General features: G+C 38.7%; 1 protein-coding gene across 18 annotated transcripts in view; it reads left to right on the top strand.

Moving 5' to 3' along the window:
- Positions 1-19,011, top strand: part of si:ch211-285f17.1 (sickle tail protein homolog) — a 122,264-nt gene that overhangs the window by 97,873 nt on the left and 5,380 nt on the right. For 9 of the 18 annotated variants that reach the window (XM_034307480.2, XM_026914178.3, XM_034307486.2 and 6 more), the window contains 8 exons: positions 4,072-4,480; positions 5,182-5,404; positions 6,337-6,662; positions 10,363-10,512; positions 11,931-12,008; positions 12,346-13,920; positions 15,326-15,463; positions 16,514-17,862. In XM_034307480.2, coding sequence (XP_034163371.1) covers positions 4,072-4,480; positions 5,182-5,404; positions 6,337-6,662; positions 10,363-10,512; positions 11,931-12,008; positions 12,346-13,920; positions 15,326-15,463; positions 16,514-17,011 — 3,397 coding nt within the window. In that variant the 3' untranslated portion in view covers positions 17,012-17,862. Of the gene's footprint in view, positions 1-4,071; positions 4,481-5,181; positions 5,405-6,336; positions 6,663-10,362; positions 10,513-11,930; positions 12,009-12,345; positions 13,921-15,325; positions 15,464-16,087; positions 17,863-19,011 lie in introns of those variants that run through there. The other 9 variants (XM_034307491.2, XM_034307475.2, XM_034307477.2 and 6 more) reach the window with 9 other exon arrangements.

Here is a 19,011-nt window from a genome sequence, read left to right as displayed (position 1 = left end):
AAAGGGAAAACATCCTCTTCTGACTGATAGTGCAGTTATAAATAATGTCCCTTCTATAACTGTATACTATTTTGTCAAAAAGTGCAATTTTGTAACCAGGAACTTATGAGCTTATGAGCAACTTATGAATTTAAGCATCAGAGTTATTTCTGAATTCATTATAGTTTTACCATAAACTCTATTTTGTTATCAACTGTTCAATGATGGAGACTTGAGTGCAAAATCATTTGTAGCGATTGCAGTCCTAAGGCTATTGTAGAAATTACAGTCCTAAGCCATCAAAGCAAAACTGTTTGTAGCAATTACAGTCCTAAGCCATCATCATGGTTTCTAAGTGGTGCCATCCACAGTAATCACATTGATCTTTAGGCTGTCCATGTGGGGCCATCCTCAGCAGCAGCAAGTGGTTTTCAGGTGAAGAGAACTATAACCAGAAGTAGGGCATCAGGATTGATCACACAGGTCTGGAGAGCAGAAGGGGTCAGGATCACTGTTATCTTAGGAGTAGCATGTTAGCATATGTAGCTTGACAGAGAGAGAGAGAGAGAGAGAAACACGGATTATTAGGTATACTCATTGTCACGTTAACTTGTTAAAGACTCATAAATAAATACTCATTGGTAAAGACAATGTACATCGTGTGCAAACAGGGACACTGGCAAGCAGTGAGAGCCAGAAGGTAACACTCTATGTCCATGAACACTCCAGATCTGCTCCTTTACCTAAGAAAAAACTATTAACAAAAGGCTTGACTAAACAAATATGTTTCCAGCCTAGACTTTCCACTGAGACAGTGTCTGTGTCCTGAGCACTAATTGTAGGGCTGTTCCATGACTGTGGCGCTTTGTAAGAGAAAGCTCTGCTCCCTGCTGTAGCCTTCGAGGTACCAATAAAGAGCCTGCACCTTTTGATTGAAGTATGCGTGGCGGATCATAAAAGACCAGAAGTTCGCTCAGGTACTGTGGTGCAAGACCAATCAGTGCTTTATAGTTCAATAGAACTATTTCATAATCAATGCGAAATTTGATTGGGAGCCAATTCAGTGTGGATAAGATGGGGTGATGTGGTCATATCTTCAGCTTGTTTATGCACCTACTGGAACATCCAGATAGTAAGTCATTACAGTAATCCAACCTAGAGATAAAAAAGCATGAACTAGTTTTTCTGCATTGTGTAGTGACATTATCTTAGATGAAGGAAGGCCATCCTAGTAATAATATTTACATGAGTTTCAAATGAAAGACTCGCATCACTAATCACACCAAGGTCTATTACTGCTGCACACTATGAAACAGAAAGGCCATCCAGAGTTACTATGTAATCAGAAAGCTTACTTCTAGCTGCATGTGGTCCTAGTACAAGTACTTCTGTCTTGTCAGGATTAAGTAGAAGGAAGTTAATAAGCATCCAGTGTCTAATGTCCTTTACACAGTTCTCAACTTTATTAAGCTGATGTCTCTCATCTGGCTTTGCTGAAACATTCAACTGTGTGTCATCAGCATAACAGTGGAAGCAAATGCCGTGTTTATGAATAATTTTGCCCAGAGGTAGCATACATAAAGAAAAAAGCAGTGGGCCTAAAACAGAATCTTGTGGAACACCAAATTTTACCTTAGTATACATAGCGAAGTTACCATTTATGTCTACAACTGATAATGATCAGTCAAATAAAACTTTAGCCAGGAGAGAGCTGTTCCCTTAACTCCAATAGTATGATCATTGTTGTCAAAAGCTGCACTAAGGTCAACCAACACAAGCAGGGAGACACAACCCTGATCAGAGGTCAGTAGTAAGCCATTTACCACTGTAACCAGTGCTGTCTCTGTGCTATGATGAAACCTAAATCCTGACTGATAGAATATAATGTTGTTCCTATGTTGGTATGAGCATAACTGCTGTGCTACAACCTTTTCTAGGATCTTGGAGATAAAGGAGAGCTTTGATATTGGCCTAGAGTTGGACACTTGACAGGGGTGGAGGTCAGGTTCTTAAATCAGGATTATTTTTGTTATCTTCAATTAAGGTGGAGAGATACGTTGATGTGGCAGCCCTAAGAGATTTTCTGTAGCTCAGGAGGCTCTCCTTCCATGCTGTTTGAAATATTACCAGTTTAGTTTGATGCCATTTACGTTCTAATTTTCAAGTGGTCTGTTTTAAGGTGTGTGTGTGTGATTGTTATACAAAATGCTAGTTTTTTCTCTCTAATTATTTTTATTTTAAGTGGAGCTACATTATTTAAAGTATAACGGAATGTTGACTCTAAGCATTCAGTTGCTCGATTAGGTTCTGTGGGGTCAGACAGCAATCCAATCAAAGTTGATAACTCTTGGAGATTATTGATGAGATAATGATCTGAGATAGCTTCAGACTGTGGAGAGGAGATATGACTATATTTTCTATATTTAATCCAAATGTTAGTATTAGATCAAGAGTGTGCCCACCATTATAAGTGCTTCCTATTAAACCCTATTAAACATTCTGATTAAACCCTACTGAATCTAGAATGGACACAGCCACCTTTCTCAGAGGGTTTTCCTGGTTATCAAAACAAATATTAAAGTCACCAAAAATGAATGCTCTGTCTAAAGAAACAACCAGGTTTGAGATGAAATCTGCAGAATATGGCCCTGGAGTCGGTAGATGATAATTAGCAGAAATTGACTGGGTAGACTTATTTTTTGTGGCTACATGTGTTAGTATAAAGAACTTCAAATGTGTTGATTTTATGTCCAGGTTTTTGTGTGACGCCTAGATTATCATTAATCACCTCCTCGTCTGCCAGTTAGAGGAGGCTGATGTATATAACTTTATCCAGGAAGACTAGCTTTATTTAATGCTACGTACTCATTTGGTTTAATCCATATTTCTGTTAAACACAATACATTAAACTCCTGATCATTAATAGTTTCATTAACAATAAGCGAAATAGATGTAAGAGATCTAATATTTCTAGTAACAGTCCTAGCTTCAGATCAAAGGTGCTGGCTGTGCATTCAATATGACCTAATTTTATATTAATTAGGTTACTAAAACATACTGTCTGAGTATTTCTACATTTTTGTTTAGGTCAGGGAACCGACACAGTCTCAATATGGTGGAACCTGAGAGACGACTCAGTGCAGCTATCAGACAGTCGGTTTAACCTTCTCCCTGGCCTTGGCTCTAGATTGTCACCAATTAACTAAGCCTGTTCTGAGACTATGGGCTATGCTGCAAGAAATGAGAGCAGCACCTTCCTGAGTGGAATGAATACCTTCTCACCCTAACAGGCCAGCCTTGCCCTCAAAACTACTCCAATTATCTATAAAACCCACATTGTTTTTGGAGCACCACCTGGAATTTCACATCTCATAGACACAATCTCCTTGTACAAAAGCCCAGCTTCAGACTTCCCCCTTGTAAAAACGCTTGTAGTTTTCTTCTTTTTCAGCCAGGGTTGTTGTTGACTGTGTTCTATTTGTATTCCCTATTTTGCATTGAATCCTTGAGTTTGAAAAGATTTTATAAATAACCTGCTTGTGCATGCAATTATCAAGCCAATCATGTGGCAGCAGCACAATGCATAAAATCATGCAGATACAGGTCAAGAGCTTCAGTGAATTTTGACATGATACATCAGAATGGGGGAAATAATTTGATCTCAGTGACACTGACCATTGTTGCTGGTGCTAGATGGGCTGGTTTGAGTATTTCAGAAACTGCTGGTTTTTCACACAAATCAGGATCATTCAAACTTGATGATTGAAAATTTGAAAATCAGTAACAGCAACAGTTTCAGTAAGCCTGTGTCCTCTGTAGCCTCAGATAAATGTTTGTGCATGCACTGTGCCCTGCACTAAACTGGCATCCCATCTAGGATGTGTTCCCACCTCACGGCAGTGTTCCTGTTGCTCTCTGGGACCCTGACCAGGATAAAGAGATTACTGAAGATGAACTTAATGAATGAATTTTTTAATTAATTCTGGAGGTGAATGAGTGTCTCTTAAATCTGCTAGTAAGGAGCTACTTATAAGATTCTTTGTTAATATGGCCCTTTACTGTTTTAAACCTGTGTATATGTGTATTCTGTAGGTGTGCCACAGAGGGTTTACTGAAATCTTCAGATTCTGTCATTACCACAGTGGTGGATGAGGCAGAGCCAGTGCCTCCTGCTGATTTCCACAGCACAGTCACTCTGCTTGAGCCTCAAAGATCCTCTGTAAGTTCAGAGCTTGTCAACTCCCAGCCTCTTGTACCCCACTGTGTCCAGAGCTCTTTCTCAACCACTCCTGAGTTGCCTACAATGCAGACCAGCAACACGAGGCATGTTGAGATATACAGCTCACCTCAGCCAGAATACACACCACCACTGAACAGCAGCAGTGGAGTGGCTCTTAACATTTCCCGTTGTAATGGATCTTCCAGCAGTGGAGCTTCGAGCCTATATATCGAGGAGGTCATCAGTCACAGCAAGGCCAAAAACAGAGCCCCGTCCATTGAGGTGAGCTCCAAAGGAAATGTACATTAAGCAGCACATACCACAGATTTTCCTTATTGCAAAAATCAGGTGAATATAGGCTTGAAAATCCAGTGCTTAGTGCTCAGTTTTTTTAAATTTCGTTTTTAATGTTTTCTATTGTCTTATATTTGCCAAATTTTAATGTATTTTTTTTATTCAAAGACAATCATTTTAGTTTTTCTGTTTTGTAATACATTCTCTACCCAGTCCAACCTATTGTACATTACACAAAGCTATATATAAACAAACAACTTGTGAACAAACAAGTTTAAAGGTTTAATAACACATCAGTGGAAGATATGATTAAAATGTAATAAGGACCAAATTTGAAACTTGTAAACAAATCGTCAAATTTTAAAAGTACTTATTTTTGAAATTCTATACTTTCCTTGTAAGGGTGACTATTTCCTGTGGTGAAGATTCCAAGTGGGGGGGTTATAGATTATAGTCAACCCTCTAATAGTACACTTAATCATTTCTAATCTTAGATATAGAGTCAGGTCACTGAGCCATGCTCAGTGTTTTTGGTTTTTATATTCTGTTCACCACAGTTAAGTTCACCTTGATGAATTTCATGTAAATTTGATCTGTCTTACTCTCTCCCTGTCCTATGTTTTTTTCTTATTTTGTTGTCTTGATTTTGTGCTTTATTTAGTTTTCTCTGTCTGTCTGTCTCTGTCTAGGTGGCTGAGAAAGAGTTGGAAGAAAAGCGACAGAGCATGTGTCATTATGACAGGTGGAAGTTTGAGAAGATGCTGCAGGAAGCAGAATCCAACATGCTGAGAGGAATACCAGGCATGGAAGTTGCAGTTGAGGGTGGCATTATGCCAAGTCCTGCTGCAGCACCTCATTCTGCCACACAGGAGCGAGTGGAGAAACCCAAGGCTTCTGCACCCCCAACACAAGGTCAGAGGTCATTCTCTATGTACTTCTTACTTGCAGTCTTGCAGTCACACTAATACTCTTAGTGTGCTAAAAAGGAACAACTATTTTGTACTTAATATGCTTTCACTCAATAGTCCCCTCTGAGAGTGTTAGAACAGCAAGAAAATAAGTGTTATTTACTTCTGTTCAGTACCTTTGCTGACCTAAAACTGAGTGGTCTTGCCATGTTCTAAGTTGTTTAACAACTTTAAATATTAGGAAATGAAAGCTGAACTCACAAACTCAAATATCTTCAGCAAAAACAAAAGAATTGGCTGTGCTGTTCCAGTAATTTTGGAACTGTATGTATTTCATTTCCTGATGCATATAAGTGAAATTAAATTTTATATTTTAAAATATATTAATCTCTTTTATAATTATTACAGATACATTACTACTGAACAATTTCAAGTAAATTTTGTTAGCATGCATTAAGTGCCTTACTCTTTTTTTGGCAAAAATACACAATGCATGAAAAAAATATACACGTGTTTTTTACTAAATTAAACTACATTTTAACTGAAATTATATTTCACTGTAATGTATTTATTATTAAAAAAATTATAATTTTATTTCAACTATAGTCAGTTTACTTGCAAGTGTTTGAGATTAATATTCTTAACATATTTCAATTATATATCTGTTAGTATATTTAGAATATACAATATAGTTAAATTGTTAAATTGCTTTATTGTTAAAATAAAGTGTTTGCATTGTGAGGGGGACAAAAAAAGTAGCTGTAAAGGAGATTTGTCCATAGGTTGCTTCAGCAGAAAAATCCAGTTCTGTTATCTCAGAACTTACATGATTTCTTGAATGATGGCCAAGTATGATTTTTCCCTTTTGTCAGATTTTAACAGTCCTTATGTACCTATGTACTGTACTACATTATGATTGTATTGATTGTGTTGCAGAGTACAAGCAGTCTGATGTGCCCAGCTCTGAAAAGTCCGCTAAAACAGGACCTGATAAATCTCCAAAACCCCAACTTGAAAAGGCCACTAAAGCAGCAGCAGTGTTAAGTAAACCTGTAAAACCTAACCTGTCAATCAAAACAAGCTTGGAGAGACCACCAAAGTCTCAGGACAAAGCCACTAAAGCAAGTCAGAGCTCAGAGAAGGCCAACAAATCTCCCCCTCCACCTCCCCCACGCAGGAACTACATCAACAGCACAGGACCCACCACCACCTGCTCAGGAGAGGTCTTATACACCTGCAGGAAGGAGTCTGGATCTGCACAGGTTTTGTTTGTTTTTGTGTATGCATGTGCCCTGGTTTATATTCCGGTATCAGAGTATTTGTGAATCGGGAAGGCATCATGCATGATAACCACTTGTGTGTGCCTTCACACTTGCACATAACGTAGTGAACATGTCCACTAGGGAGCAGAAAATGAAAAAGTAAAATGGAAAAAAAAAAAGTCTCATGCTCCACTGCAGATGACTGGAGAGAAAAAGCAGATCAATACTTCTTACTTTCGCATTCTAAATGAATGATGGGTATTATTTAGGTCGACCAGAGAGGAACCAGTTTGGGATATTTCAGATTATTTCCAGAAAAAAAAAAATGAGTCTAAGATGGGCATGGATATTGCATATTAAATGAGAATATATAATAACCCCTCTTGCCTTCCATCAGAACAATAACCTGAATAAGTTGGAGGAACGCAAATTAAAGGGTTGTCACAACATAACAATTTGGGGTACGCAACCACAGACATATTAATTATTAATTTTAATACTGTTTAACCAAATTTGCAGTGATTAATGTGATAAGTACAACTAGGACTATTCATGCAGCAATATATTGTCAATATACTACACTTCTGTCAGATGATTATTTAAATGCTTGCTTTCTACTCATTCATATATCATCCTATTATTATTATCTTTTATTTTTAGATTTAAATTGTCTCTTGCTCGTTACATCATATATTTGACAGCAGAGAAAAAAAATTACATCTTCTTCTTAAAGCCAAGTGCTTGTATTTAAAGCCTATGGTCTAGATGCTACTGAAACACCCTGTCTACCTGAACTACTCAGGAATAATCTGGAATAAGAAAAACCTTCAGAGGTCCACGCAGGTGATTTGCATAATCTGTTTGGAGAGCAAAGGAAATTCACCTACCTGACTCTGAATACGGAGGACTTTTCATGCATAAATATTGATGTAACTTCAGTTGGACTTGACATGCTAACTCAGAATACAGTCCTAAATGTTGTATCACAGTTGTGCAGGTGTTTCCTTTAAGACTACATGAGAAGCACCTCCTCTAAAATGTTATTAATATGCGGCAATGATATGTTTACCAATGTGTCTGTATTACTCATCACTCTCAAGATTTACTGGAAAGTATGCTTTGTGTAAATGCATTTTTGTCCTGCCTGGACGCATGGCTTCTCCATATGAGGATTGGCAGACCTCTCAAAGGGGATGAACCTCATAACCAACTGCCAATCATTGAAATGGTTATGAACATGTTTGACATATCAAACGGAAATATCAGTGCCACTTAAACTAGCAGAGTGCTTGGAGCTGCAGTGGTCAGTCAGTTGAGTATCTTTAATATGTAACAGTTGTACACAGCTAGTATAGTTGAATTCATAGGTGTGTTAGCTAGCTAATTGTCACTTTAGCTAGCAACTTAGCTGCTTTTTGCTTCTTTCGAACTGATTTTGGGAAAGTGTTTTGATGCTCTTACTTAGGAGGAGAGACTGAGAATTAAACACCAGGGCAGACAAGTGCCCAAGATTGATTTAATTCAGAAGTCAGGGACAAGAACAGGTCCTTTCAGCTCTCTTGGTACAGTAAAGTTGGCTGGCTGACTGGTAGTTCATTGACCAAGTGCATGTACTGCTGGCCTTGTCTGTTTACAGACAGCCATGCTTCCCCTATTTAAAAAACTTTTCCACTCTGATAGCAGGGTATCTTGTTTCTGAGTAGAAGCAAATTTATCCACAGTAATAGTTACTTTTCTGTCAGTCTTTCAGAAGGATTAAATGTTAGAATATTCTCTATATTTGGAGAGAGCCTTTCTCAAAAATCTTTAAACTAACAAACTCATTGATTTTATGTTATGAGTTCATAGTTTCTCTAGCAGATGAGCACAAAAAGTCACACTGTGATGTGGTCACACCCCTCACCACCACAGTTTCAATTCCGCTTTCTTGATAACCTTTGAGACACAGCTTGTTAGTTTCCAAAGCCAGTTCATTAGACATGTTATACACATTTTGTCACCAACAACAAGCAATCATACGTAGCTGTTGAGCAGTGTGCTTCATGCCTTATAAGTACTGACCAGGAACTAAATTTATTACAATAAAATACAAGAAAAGTGAGAATTGCAGTTTATTATTTTGTTGCAGAAAGTATTAAAAAATGTAGAAAGAAAATGGTTGAAAGAATTGGAGGTAACAGATCATCTTCATTTTAATAGCCCAAGATGGAAAAAAGCACTTGTGTGCACATATGGTGAAGGATGTCAATGCAGGTCCAGAATGTCTATTTGTATTGTATGAGTGTGTAGAGCCTGGTGGGTGGGAAGGATTCAGGAGACATGCGGACTTTGACAGAGCTTTGGGCTCACTTATTTTTTCCAAATAGCACTTTTCAGCGAGATTTCAACACTCAATGGAAAAACTGAAATAAAACACTGTCCCAGTATTTCGGGGGTTCCTCAACGTTTTCCACACTCACTCTCCGGTGGGCATGTGTGTTATGTGTGACCTCTGTCAGCTCTATCCCCCCCTCTCTTTCTGTTTCACAGCGTTCACCTGCCCATGGCCCAAGTGGAAGCCCAGATACCGTACTTCCACCTGCCTAACTGCACACTTTTTTGGGTTTGCTGTAACTCCCACCCATCTCAAGGATCTCAGGACAGCTCTCAGATGTTGTAAATGCCACTGCCAATCATTAATATAAATCATTGTCATCTAAATAAGCAGCAACATATTCGCTGTGCAGGTGGAGTGTTCTGTCCATGAGATGATGAAATGTTGCTGGGGCTCCAGATAAACCAGATGGAAGGGTGACAAATTGGCATAACCCAAATGGAGTGGAAAAAGCTGTTTTTTTTCCTCAGAATATTGGAGTCAAGGGAATCTGCCTATATCACTTGGTTAAATCCAGTGTTAAATTAAAACAAGCTGTGCCTAACCAGTCGAGCAATTCATCAATGCATGGCATCGGGTATGTGTCAAATTTAGATACCGCATTGACTCTTCTAAAGTCCACACGGAACTGGACTGACCCGTCTGGCTTGGGCACCAAAACCACAGTGCTGTTCCAATCTTCCAGGTCTAGAATGTACTGAATTTTGTTCAGTCCCTCCTCCCAATGTCACATCTGTCCCCCTCTCTTTCCCGGATTCACAGCATTCTCTTTTTTTTTTGTCTCCTGTAAGGACAAACAAAGCACTCATAAGTAAACTGGTTGTGATCACACACAGGTGAGAATCATCACTCATTATCTGCTGATTCAACTCGCCTCCTCTTCGTCCACAGCTGATGCTCAACCATGTCCCTGCTACCACAGAGTGTAAAAAAAAAAAAAGCATGTTTACTACAGTGTTACTTAAAACATGACAGTCTTGTGAGCTTCACAACTGACTTGTGTGTCAGTTGCTGGTATATGTGCATGTATACATAGTCAGGTATATTTATTAATAAGATAACTGCCAGTTACCTGAAATATACTAACAGACAGCAATCCCTGGTTTGCGTGGGTCATTTGGCAATAGCTAAACTGTGCCATATGGTTTGCAGTTTTATTATTTTACAACCATCTTTTCATGCTTGACTAGGACTAATTGTGTGTTAGGGCAGGGACATTGTGTTAAATTATTTGTTTTAGGATTGTTTTTGGTTATGTCTTTCACTCTTACATTTATAATTCTGACAAGATGGTTGTTTAATGAATCATATTATTTTACTCTACAGGAAGGTGAAGTCGAGGCTCCAAATACAGCACCTCAGCAGAACACAAGGAGCTCTCCAGAGGTGAAGCCCAAGCAATGCACTCCTCTTCCTGTCACAGCTTCTGTCATTCTGCAAGAGAATGAGGGGGACAAGATCATGGCAGAACAGCAGGTGGGATATAATACACACACACACACACACACACACACACATACATATTACATATATATATATATATATATATATATATATATATATATATATATATATATATATATATATATATATAAAATTATAAGCCATAACATTAAAACCACTGACAGGTGACGTGAATAGGAAATGCTTCCATATACAGTACTGTGCAAAAGTCTTAGGCACATGCAAAGAAATGCTGTAGAGCAAAGATGCCTTCAAAAATAATGAAATTAAATGTTTCTACATAAAAAAAATACTATAAAGAGCAGTAAACCAATATTTGGTGTGACGATCCTTTCGTTTAAAAAAAAAAAAGTAGTAGTCTCAGGTGCAGTTTGTGCAGTTTTTATAAGGAAATGAGCTATACGTTTTACTGAGCATCTTGCAGAACCAGCCACAGTTCTTCTGGAGACTTTGACTGTCACACTTGCTTCTTATTTTTGCAGCAAAACCCAGCAGCTTTCATTATGTTTTTTGTCTGAAAAGTGTCTCTTATGTAATATGCTGCTTTCTTTACCGACATACAAACATTTTTCTGTAACATTTAATTTCGTGCTGGAAAACTAACGTTTGGAAATCTAAAATGTTTTTGTACTGAATCAGTAATGTAGAAGTCATAAAATAAAAATCTATAACAAAGTTTGTACTAAAAAAAAATAGGGTGCCCAAGACTTTTGCACAGCACTATATACACTATATTACCAAAAGTATTCGGTCACCCATCCAAATGATCAGAATCAGGTGTCCTAATCACTTGGCCTGGCCACAGGTGTATAAAATCAAGCACTTAGGCATGCAGACTGTTTTTACAAACATTTGTGAAAGAATGGGCCGATCTTCTCACCTGCTGCACGCCCTGCTGTAAGCCTTTTATTTATCTTCTGGGTTTATTGCCTTTTCTTTCCTCTGCATCTCTGCTCTTTTACTAAGTATTATTTTACTACATCTTCAGAGAGTATATTTGATATGATGGCTAAAATGTAAATTGTATGTAAGTTTTATAAAGGTGTAATACTTTTCAAGTTTAAAGATTTTGAGATTTCAGAGTTATTTTACAGTAACTACTATGAATCATCCAGTAACTATACTGAAATTAATAGGAGCGGTATATAGTTGACACTGAGAAATATGGGTCTGGAACTGTTGATGGGTCTTGGGAGTTTTAGGGGTTAATATAATTTCCCTTACCACCAGCTTTTAGAAAAGATCAGAAGAGAAATATATTGGAGTTATTGGATACATTAACTTAATGGTGGCAATAATTTATCTTCTCAAAATGATGCAAAATGAGCAGTTTTGACATGAAAAACATTGGTAAACTCTTAAGATATCACCAGGTAGATAATTTAGTGGAAGAGGCTGTGTGTGACATGTTATTCCTCATAAACCTCTAGCAGAATACAGAAATCCAGGAGAGCAAAGATCTGGTCATGGATGAAAATGGCAACAATACAGTACATCAAAATACAGGGGTGAGCATATACTTTACAACTGTATTTGTCATGTGTTCTTTTATCTTCCATTCAGTGTCAATAGGCAAAAAATTATAATCACAGATATGTGTACTTTAAAAGCGTATGTAGTGGTGGAATGTGTTCTTTCCAGTAAACATCCTATGTCACTATAATAGGTCAGATTTGTCAAGAATGTACTACTTATTTTAACTTTTTGCCTGTGTAAATTCAGCGGCAGTCCTTTTACTCATTATTATTACTAAAGTATTAGTATAATTAATAAAATACTTACAGGAGTATGAAGCTCCCTGTTAATACCTTCATTCTCTCTTTCTGTGACCTTTAAACCTTACAGGTCATCTATTACGTCACAGCACAGATCACCAAGGAGCCTCCAGAGGACTCAACTGACCACAGAGCTGCATCTCAGTCATCCCCATCACAGGTGTCACATGTAAATACTTATGAGAAATCCCAAAACAAGCTGCTGGTATCCTCAGATGGCCCAGACAACACTTGGAGCCTTCCTAGTGATCTACCGTATAAACCACTGACCTATTCAAATTCAATGAGGACAAAAGAACAAGGCCCAGGTAGCCCTACACAGGGGAAAGTCCATGTGGTCAAGGTTCCACAGGTGCAACTTAGCATAGAGGAGACAGTGGAGTCTCCAACAGCAATTTGTACACCGGTCTCACTGGGTGACCCTGACCTCATTCACTCCAAGGTACCTGCAAACCATGGTGAGTTGAGTTCAGCAAATCAGCAGAAGGTGTTTAGTTTGCCCAAGACTAGGGACAGCAAGTATGAAGAAGTGGAAGATGAAAGTGAGACTTTCCTCAGTCCTGACTTGCCAGGAGAAGAACCTCCTCCTCCTCCACCTGATAATATTGCCTTCATGATCACCAACACCAAAGTGCAGGCTTTGTCCACTGGAGAGTACCAGGAGCTTGTAAATGCCAAGAAAGGAAATGTGCAAACTGTGACTGTAGGCAGCAAACCACAGACTAAACATGGCACTGACATTTCTACTGTCTCTTGTAGCAATGGTTTCGGTGATACTGAAAATACTGAATTCAGCAAAAAACCTGTCATAATCATTTTTGATGAACCAATGGATATACGCTCAGCCTACAAACGCCTCTCCACTATTATTGAGTGTGAAGAGGAGCTGGAAAGAATGTTGGCTGAAGAAAGGATAGAGGAAGAAAGTGAGGAAACTGAAGATGAGGATACAAGAGGTGGGGGAGTACAGGTAGCACAAGATGGGGATAAGATGAATTCTGGGAAAGCACAAAATGGGGCAAACTCTGTTTTCTCATCATCACTGTTATCTGATGGGGGGACTATCACACAGGCCACTAGTGATGCCAAACAGGATGTTAAGAAGAAGTTCAAGCTTAAATTCCCTAAAAAGCAGTTGGCAGCTCTAACACAGGCCATCCGTACTGGTACTAAGACAGGCAAGAAGACCTTACAGGTGGTGGTGTATGAAGACGAAGAAGAATCAGATGGTACTATTAAACAACACAAAGAGACCAAGAGATTTGAAATTTCTTGCTCCAAGCAGGATAGCTCAAAATCAGAGTCTGTTGCCCAGGAACCTCATGGAAGGACAGAAGAGATTCGAAAGAGCACTTACAAGACACTTGATAGCCTTGAACAGACTATCAAACAGCTTGAGACCACAATCAGTGAAATGGGACCAAGGTCTTCTGATGACCTGCTGCCCACTGAATATTCTAAACCTCATGGCAGCCAGGGTGCCAAGGCTTCAGACAAAGTAGTTCCTCAGAAAACTTTGGTCACCAAACCTTCCAAATCCAGCAAGCACCCTAGCCTTCGGAAGAAGCCCAAACCACAGCTTCTTCCTCGGCCTCCTGTGATCACCACAACAGGCGTGTCTGTCACCCCAGCTCCTCCTCAGCAGGTCTCTCTCTAGCTCTAACCGCCTTGGTAGTGAGGACTATGGGTTTCTCCATCTCCTATTCCACACAGTAATCCCAATCTAACCAGTGGCTTTCACAGATCCCTAACCTCCTCTTCTCATTCAGAACAATTACTATGGGATCTCTACTTTTTAACCCTATATGTAAATATAATGTCTGTATATGTCTAGTCTGGTGTTTTGTGGGTGATTTTATGAGAGCCTACACAACTGCCTTCATATATTCACTGGAGAGTTTCTAACTTTGGGTTCAAGCAGCCAAAGAGATTACTCACAGACTAAGAAGCACATTCTCACTTTGTCTTTTTTCTGATTCTTTTAAATGGGCCCTAAGGTACAAGAACAAAACATTTTTCTGTTGGTGTAATGGTTTGCATGCATCTTTTCCTCTCCTGGGGCCATATTCACAAAGAATCTTAAGGGTAAAAGTAGCTTCTTACAGTTAGGGCTTTCCTCCTAGTGTGTTCAGTTTCCCTGTGACACAGCATGAGCAGTAATTTAATGTTTGGCTTCATGTGTCCTGGAGGAGGCAGGAGCTAGCCTTTACCCTCCCTGGTTGGTAGCTGTTGTGTGATAGGGGAGAGTTAGTTAGTGGGTGGGAATTGGGAAATGGCCAAATAGACAAAATGGGGTTTAAAAAAATGGGTGTGTTAATCCTAATATTCATTCAACGTCTCTTTTTAAACACTTTTTCCTGGTCACGGTCTACTTAGCCACATGAAAACTACAGTTATACAGTGAATATTGTCAATGGCATCCACAATAAATGGCCTCTGCATACTGCTGAAATCGAACGGTTGAATTGATCAGCCAGTCACTGTCAATATTCATTCAATGAACATGCATCATCCAAGATCAACCCTGCCTTTCCTCCTAGCATAGGAATTCATTAGTAACATATACTGTCTGCAGTTGTGAATGGTTTTTAAAGAGAAACTCTTAGTTAGGCTTACTGTCTGTGTGGAGTTTCCTCTAGGTTCACTGGCAAAACATGCATGTGTGTGTGTGTGTGTGTGTGTGTGTGTGTGTGTGTGTGTGTGTGTGTGTGTGTGTGTGTGTGTGTGTGTGTGTGTGTATGGTGCCCTGTGATGGGCTGGCATCCCATGCCTGTTGTTCCTTGGATAGGCTCCAGATCCACTGCAGGATGATCAGGATAAAGCAATTAATGAAAAAGAATGAATGAGTAACTCTTAGTTAGAAACTTAGTGGTAACACATGATTCTTTGTGAAATTGGCCCCTGATGTATATCCAATTAAATGTCATAGAATACCACAGAGATTTTATGCAGACATTGTTTCTCTTTTACAAACCCTCCAATACACCATATTTTGAGTTCCTTTATTTTTATTCCTGTTTTCTCCTGTTTGGTTTGAATCCCTCTTGCAGAATGTCAGCGTGGCCTCTCCTACTAGTCGGATGCCAGTGCCCATGTCTGCCAAGACCAGGCAGCAGCCGGGCACCTCAGACAGAGAGAGGGCAACAAAACAGCTAAAGCTGCCAGACTCACAGAGGCAGTATCGCCAGGTAGTCTTATAATAGGACCATTGGTCCACTCAGCCAGGGATCACAGATTTAGAGAATTTTTACATAAGAGTATGTATCTAATAGAACAAAGAGCTATAATAGGTATTTGAATAATGAAGAAAGACTTAAAAAGAGAAATTGGAACAACTGTCCATTGTGTGATCAACTCAGTGCTGACAGTCACGTTGGATAAGATCTTGATGACTGTGCTTTCATTGGCTGTGAAGGCATGTCACAACTGCAAGGCATGATGCATCTGTTATCTCATAACATAATTGAAAGCTTCTGCTTATTCATTCTGCTTGTGGCTTTGATGCTATGTAGGTGACAAGGACAAAAAAAACCAAACTTCCTTCAACCATTTCCTGAGTTGCTGTCACAGCTTATTCTCTTTCTTTTCTTACTCTGTTACCCCTTACCTATACTGTGCTTTGGATAGATGCTGCTTGAACTATTAACTAAAACATCATCATATGTCTTATATTTCACTTTTGCACCCAAACCTACATAACTGATCTCTAACACCACAAATATCGTTGTTTCTCATGACACAAATTTCCTTGCTAGCCAAGGTGCTCCTCCACTAAACCCAATATCAGACACTTTCCCCTGTTCACCTCTCAGGGTATGAGCCCCCTTTCCCAATTCCAGGACCAACCCCCTACTAAACTTCCACCACCCTCCGGAAACCTTCCCACAGTGCACCTCCTCCACACTTCTTGGAGCCTCTTCTGGTCTTGTATAACTGGTTGGTTTCTATCACACTTTGGATCACTCACTTCAAAATATGAATGTTCTGTCTTTCCCCTAATTTTCACTCTTAGCTTTCACTTACAGCCCTGATCAAAAGGATGATAATGTACTTATTTGTGTGTGTGTGTGTGTGTGTCTGTGACTTTCAGTTAGTTAATATATTTTCTGTCTCTGATTATCTGTGATAATTGACTGTTAACTCCAATTAGATTAATTTAAATGTGTTTGAACATCTTCACATCATCATGAGAAACCTTAGGTATGAAAATCCATGTTTTCTGACATCTTTGTTTACAGGCTAACGGAAGTGCTAAAAGATCTGGAGGAGATCCCAAATCCACTTCCCCTACAGTGCCTGCCTCTAAAATCCCTGCTTTTTCCTCTAGTGCAGGAAAAGGTGCTTCTCAGTCTGATGCTACTAACCCTGTTAACCACTGTGCTGTTCTATGTTCCACCACCTCCTCCCCCTCCTCCTCCTCTAAGTCTTCCATCCCCAACCCTCGCTCAATCCCCAACTCTTCCTCTCATATTCCCTCCCTTTCTAATGGTTCTCTTAAGCTTGCACAGTCCACTCACAACACTAAAAACCTGCACTTGTCCACACAGACCCAAAATGGACGATATTCCTCCTCTTCCTCTTCCCACTCTCCTCTGTCCCCCACCATGTTGTCACAGGTTTCAAAGAGTATCAGAACCATTCACACACCCAGCTTCATCAGTTACAGTCGGCCACATAATGGGAACGCTGGGAAATCAGCTATCCCCACAGCAACAAGCACGAAGGACGCTTCGTAGATTGCTCAGTTCATCATTTGCTTCTGTCTTAATGAGGTAGTCCTGCTCCTAATTTGTTCAAATACAATATACCTTTTTTCTTGTTTTGTTCTAATTATCTTGTGGTCACATAACATCCAGTTCTATATACTTTCAGTGTGTGTTCAATGTATATTGATTTTTTTTTTTTTTTCAGACTTATGGCTCTTGCTTATTCATACACTACTTTTTACTTTTTTTTGCATCCTCACTCCCTTTTAAGTGTTTGAATATTGAAATTTCTTGATATACTCATAAGTGACTGCTTAATAAGTGTGTTCCTAATAAATACAATATAAAACTGGATGTTCATATCATATTTTGATATGTTGAGCTTTTAGGCTTGACAGATGGTTGCAACAGTAGTGATGATTTGTCTGGTTTAAAGTACCAGTAGTGTACCTATAATTTTTTTCAATCAAATTGGCATTTTCAGTTCACTGCCAGTGTATTTCACATTTTATTAAATAAGTCAGTAGTGTTTATAACTGTTTGCCAGAGTTGTTTTCATTTTCCATCCTCGTTATTCAGAAGGAATGATGTAGGTTCCAGCAGAACCTACCTATATGAAATTCTCTAGTTTTACGGTAAGACTATTGCTTTTAAGTTAATCCCTGTATATACTAACTTCCATACTGCACCAAAGTTTATTTCTGCATCTTTCTGAATCCGTAGAGAAATCATGCAAGAGCCATGTAAGCGAATAACCATGTCTGCACAGAGTTTGTAAATAGATTTTTTTTTTTTTTTTTAGTTTGTGTAAGGCTTTAAAAACCAAACAGCTTAAACATATCTGTGGACAAGGCATTAAACATCTGCATGTTTGTCATCTGCATTGTCTCTTTTTTTATTTTGTTATAATTTTTCATGTGTTTTTAAACGATTATTAAACAATTTTTTATTTATTCAATTCTATAATTATTGGCACCATTTAAAAAATTAATCATTAACACCCAGAAACACCAAGATCAGTCACTGGCACACCATCAGGCATCAGGGCTAATGTGTAGCGAGGGAGTGAACAGCTTATTAGGTATGCTCTTGACCTATAGCAGTTTAGAAGGGTGTACAGTTAAGACCAAAAGTTTAAATCACTTAAAAGACTTTCAAACTCAGTTTTTAACAACTCTGCACATTTTGTTATATACACTCACTTTCCACTTTATTAGGAACATGTACACCTACACATTCATGCAGTTATTTAACCAGCCAGTCATCTAATCAGTTGTGTGGCAGCAGCACAATGCAAAAAATCATGCAGATACAAGTCAAGAGCTTCAGTTAATTTTAATTTAATGTTTAATATAATCACATCAAACGTCAGAATGAAGAAAAAGTGATATCTGTGACTTTGATCGTGGTATGGTTGTTGGTATCAAATGAGCTGGTTTGAGTATCCTGAAACTGCTGATCTGGGAATTTCACACACAACAGTCTAGAGTTTACACAGAATGGTGTGAAAAACAAAAAGCATTGAGTGAGTGACAGTTCTGTAGGTGGAAATGCCAAAACTGGTGTTTCAGCCTGCAGACCCTCCACTCGCAAGATGTTTTTTCGATGTGATGTGAACATTAACTGAAGCTCTTGACCTGTATCTGCATGATTTTATGCATTTTGCTGCTGCCACGTGATTGGCTGATTGGATACAGTTGGGGTCATAAGTTTACATACGCCTTGCAGAATCTGCAAAATAATAATTTAAAAAAAAAAAAAAAAAAAAAAAAAAAAAAATCATAAAAATTGCATTTTGCTACTGCTCTGAATAGTCTGTTTCACATAGCAGAAGTTTACATATAGTCCACAAGACACAGTAATAACTGAAATACACAAATGAACCAGGTCAAAAGTTTACATATGCTTGATTCATAACACTTTGTGTTGTTAACTGGATGATCAATGACTATTTTTATGTTTAGTGATAGTTGTTCATGAGTCCCTTGTTTGTCCTGAGCAGTTAAGTCCACTGTTCTTCAGAAAAATCC

This window comes from Pangasianodon hypophthalmus, chromosome 1 (genome assembly GCF_027358585.1).
Source record: "Pangasianodon hypophthalmus isolate fPanHyp1 chromosome 1, fPanHyp1.pri, whole genome shotgun sequence".
Lineage (NCBI taxonomy): Eukaryota > Metazoa > Chordata > Actinopteri > Siluriformes > Pangasiidae > Pangasianodon > Pangasianodon hypophthalmus.
Note: the sequence above shows the minus strand (reverse complement) of the source record. Positions and strands in the feature narration are given on the sequence as shown.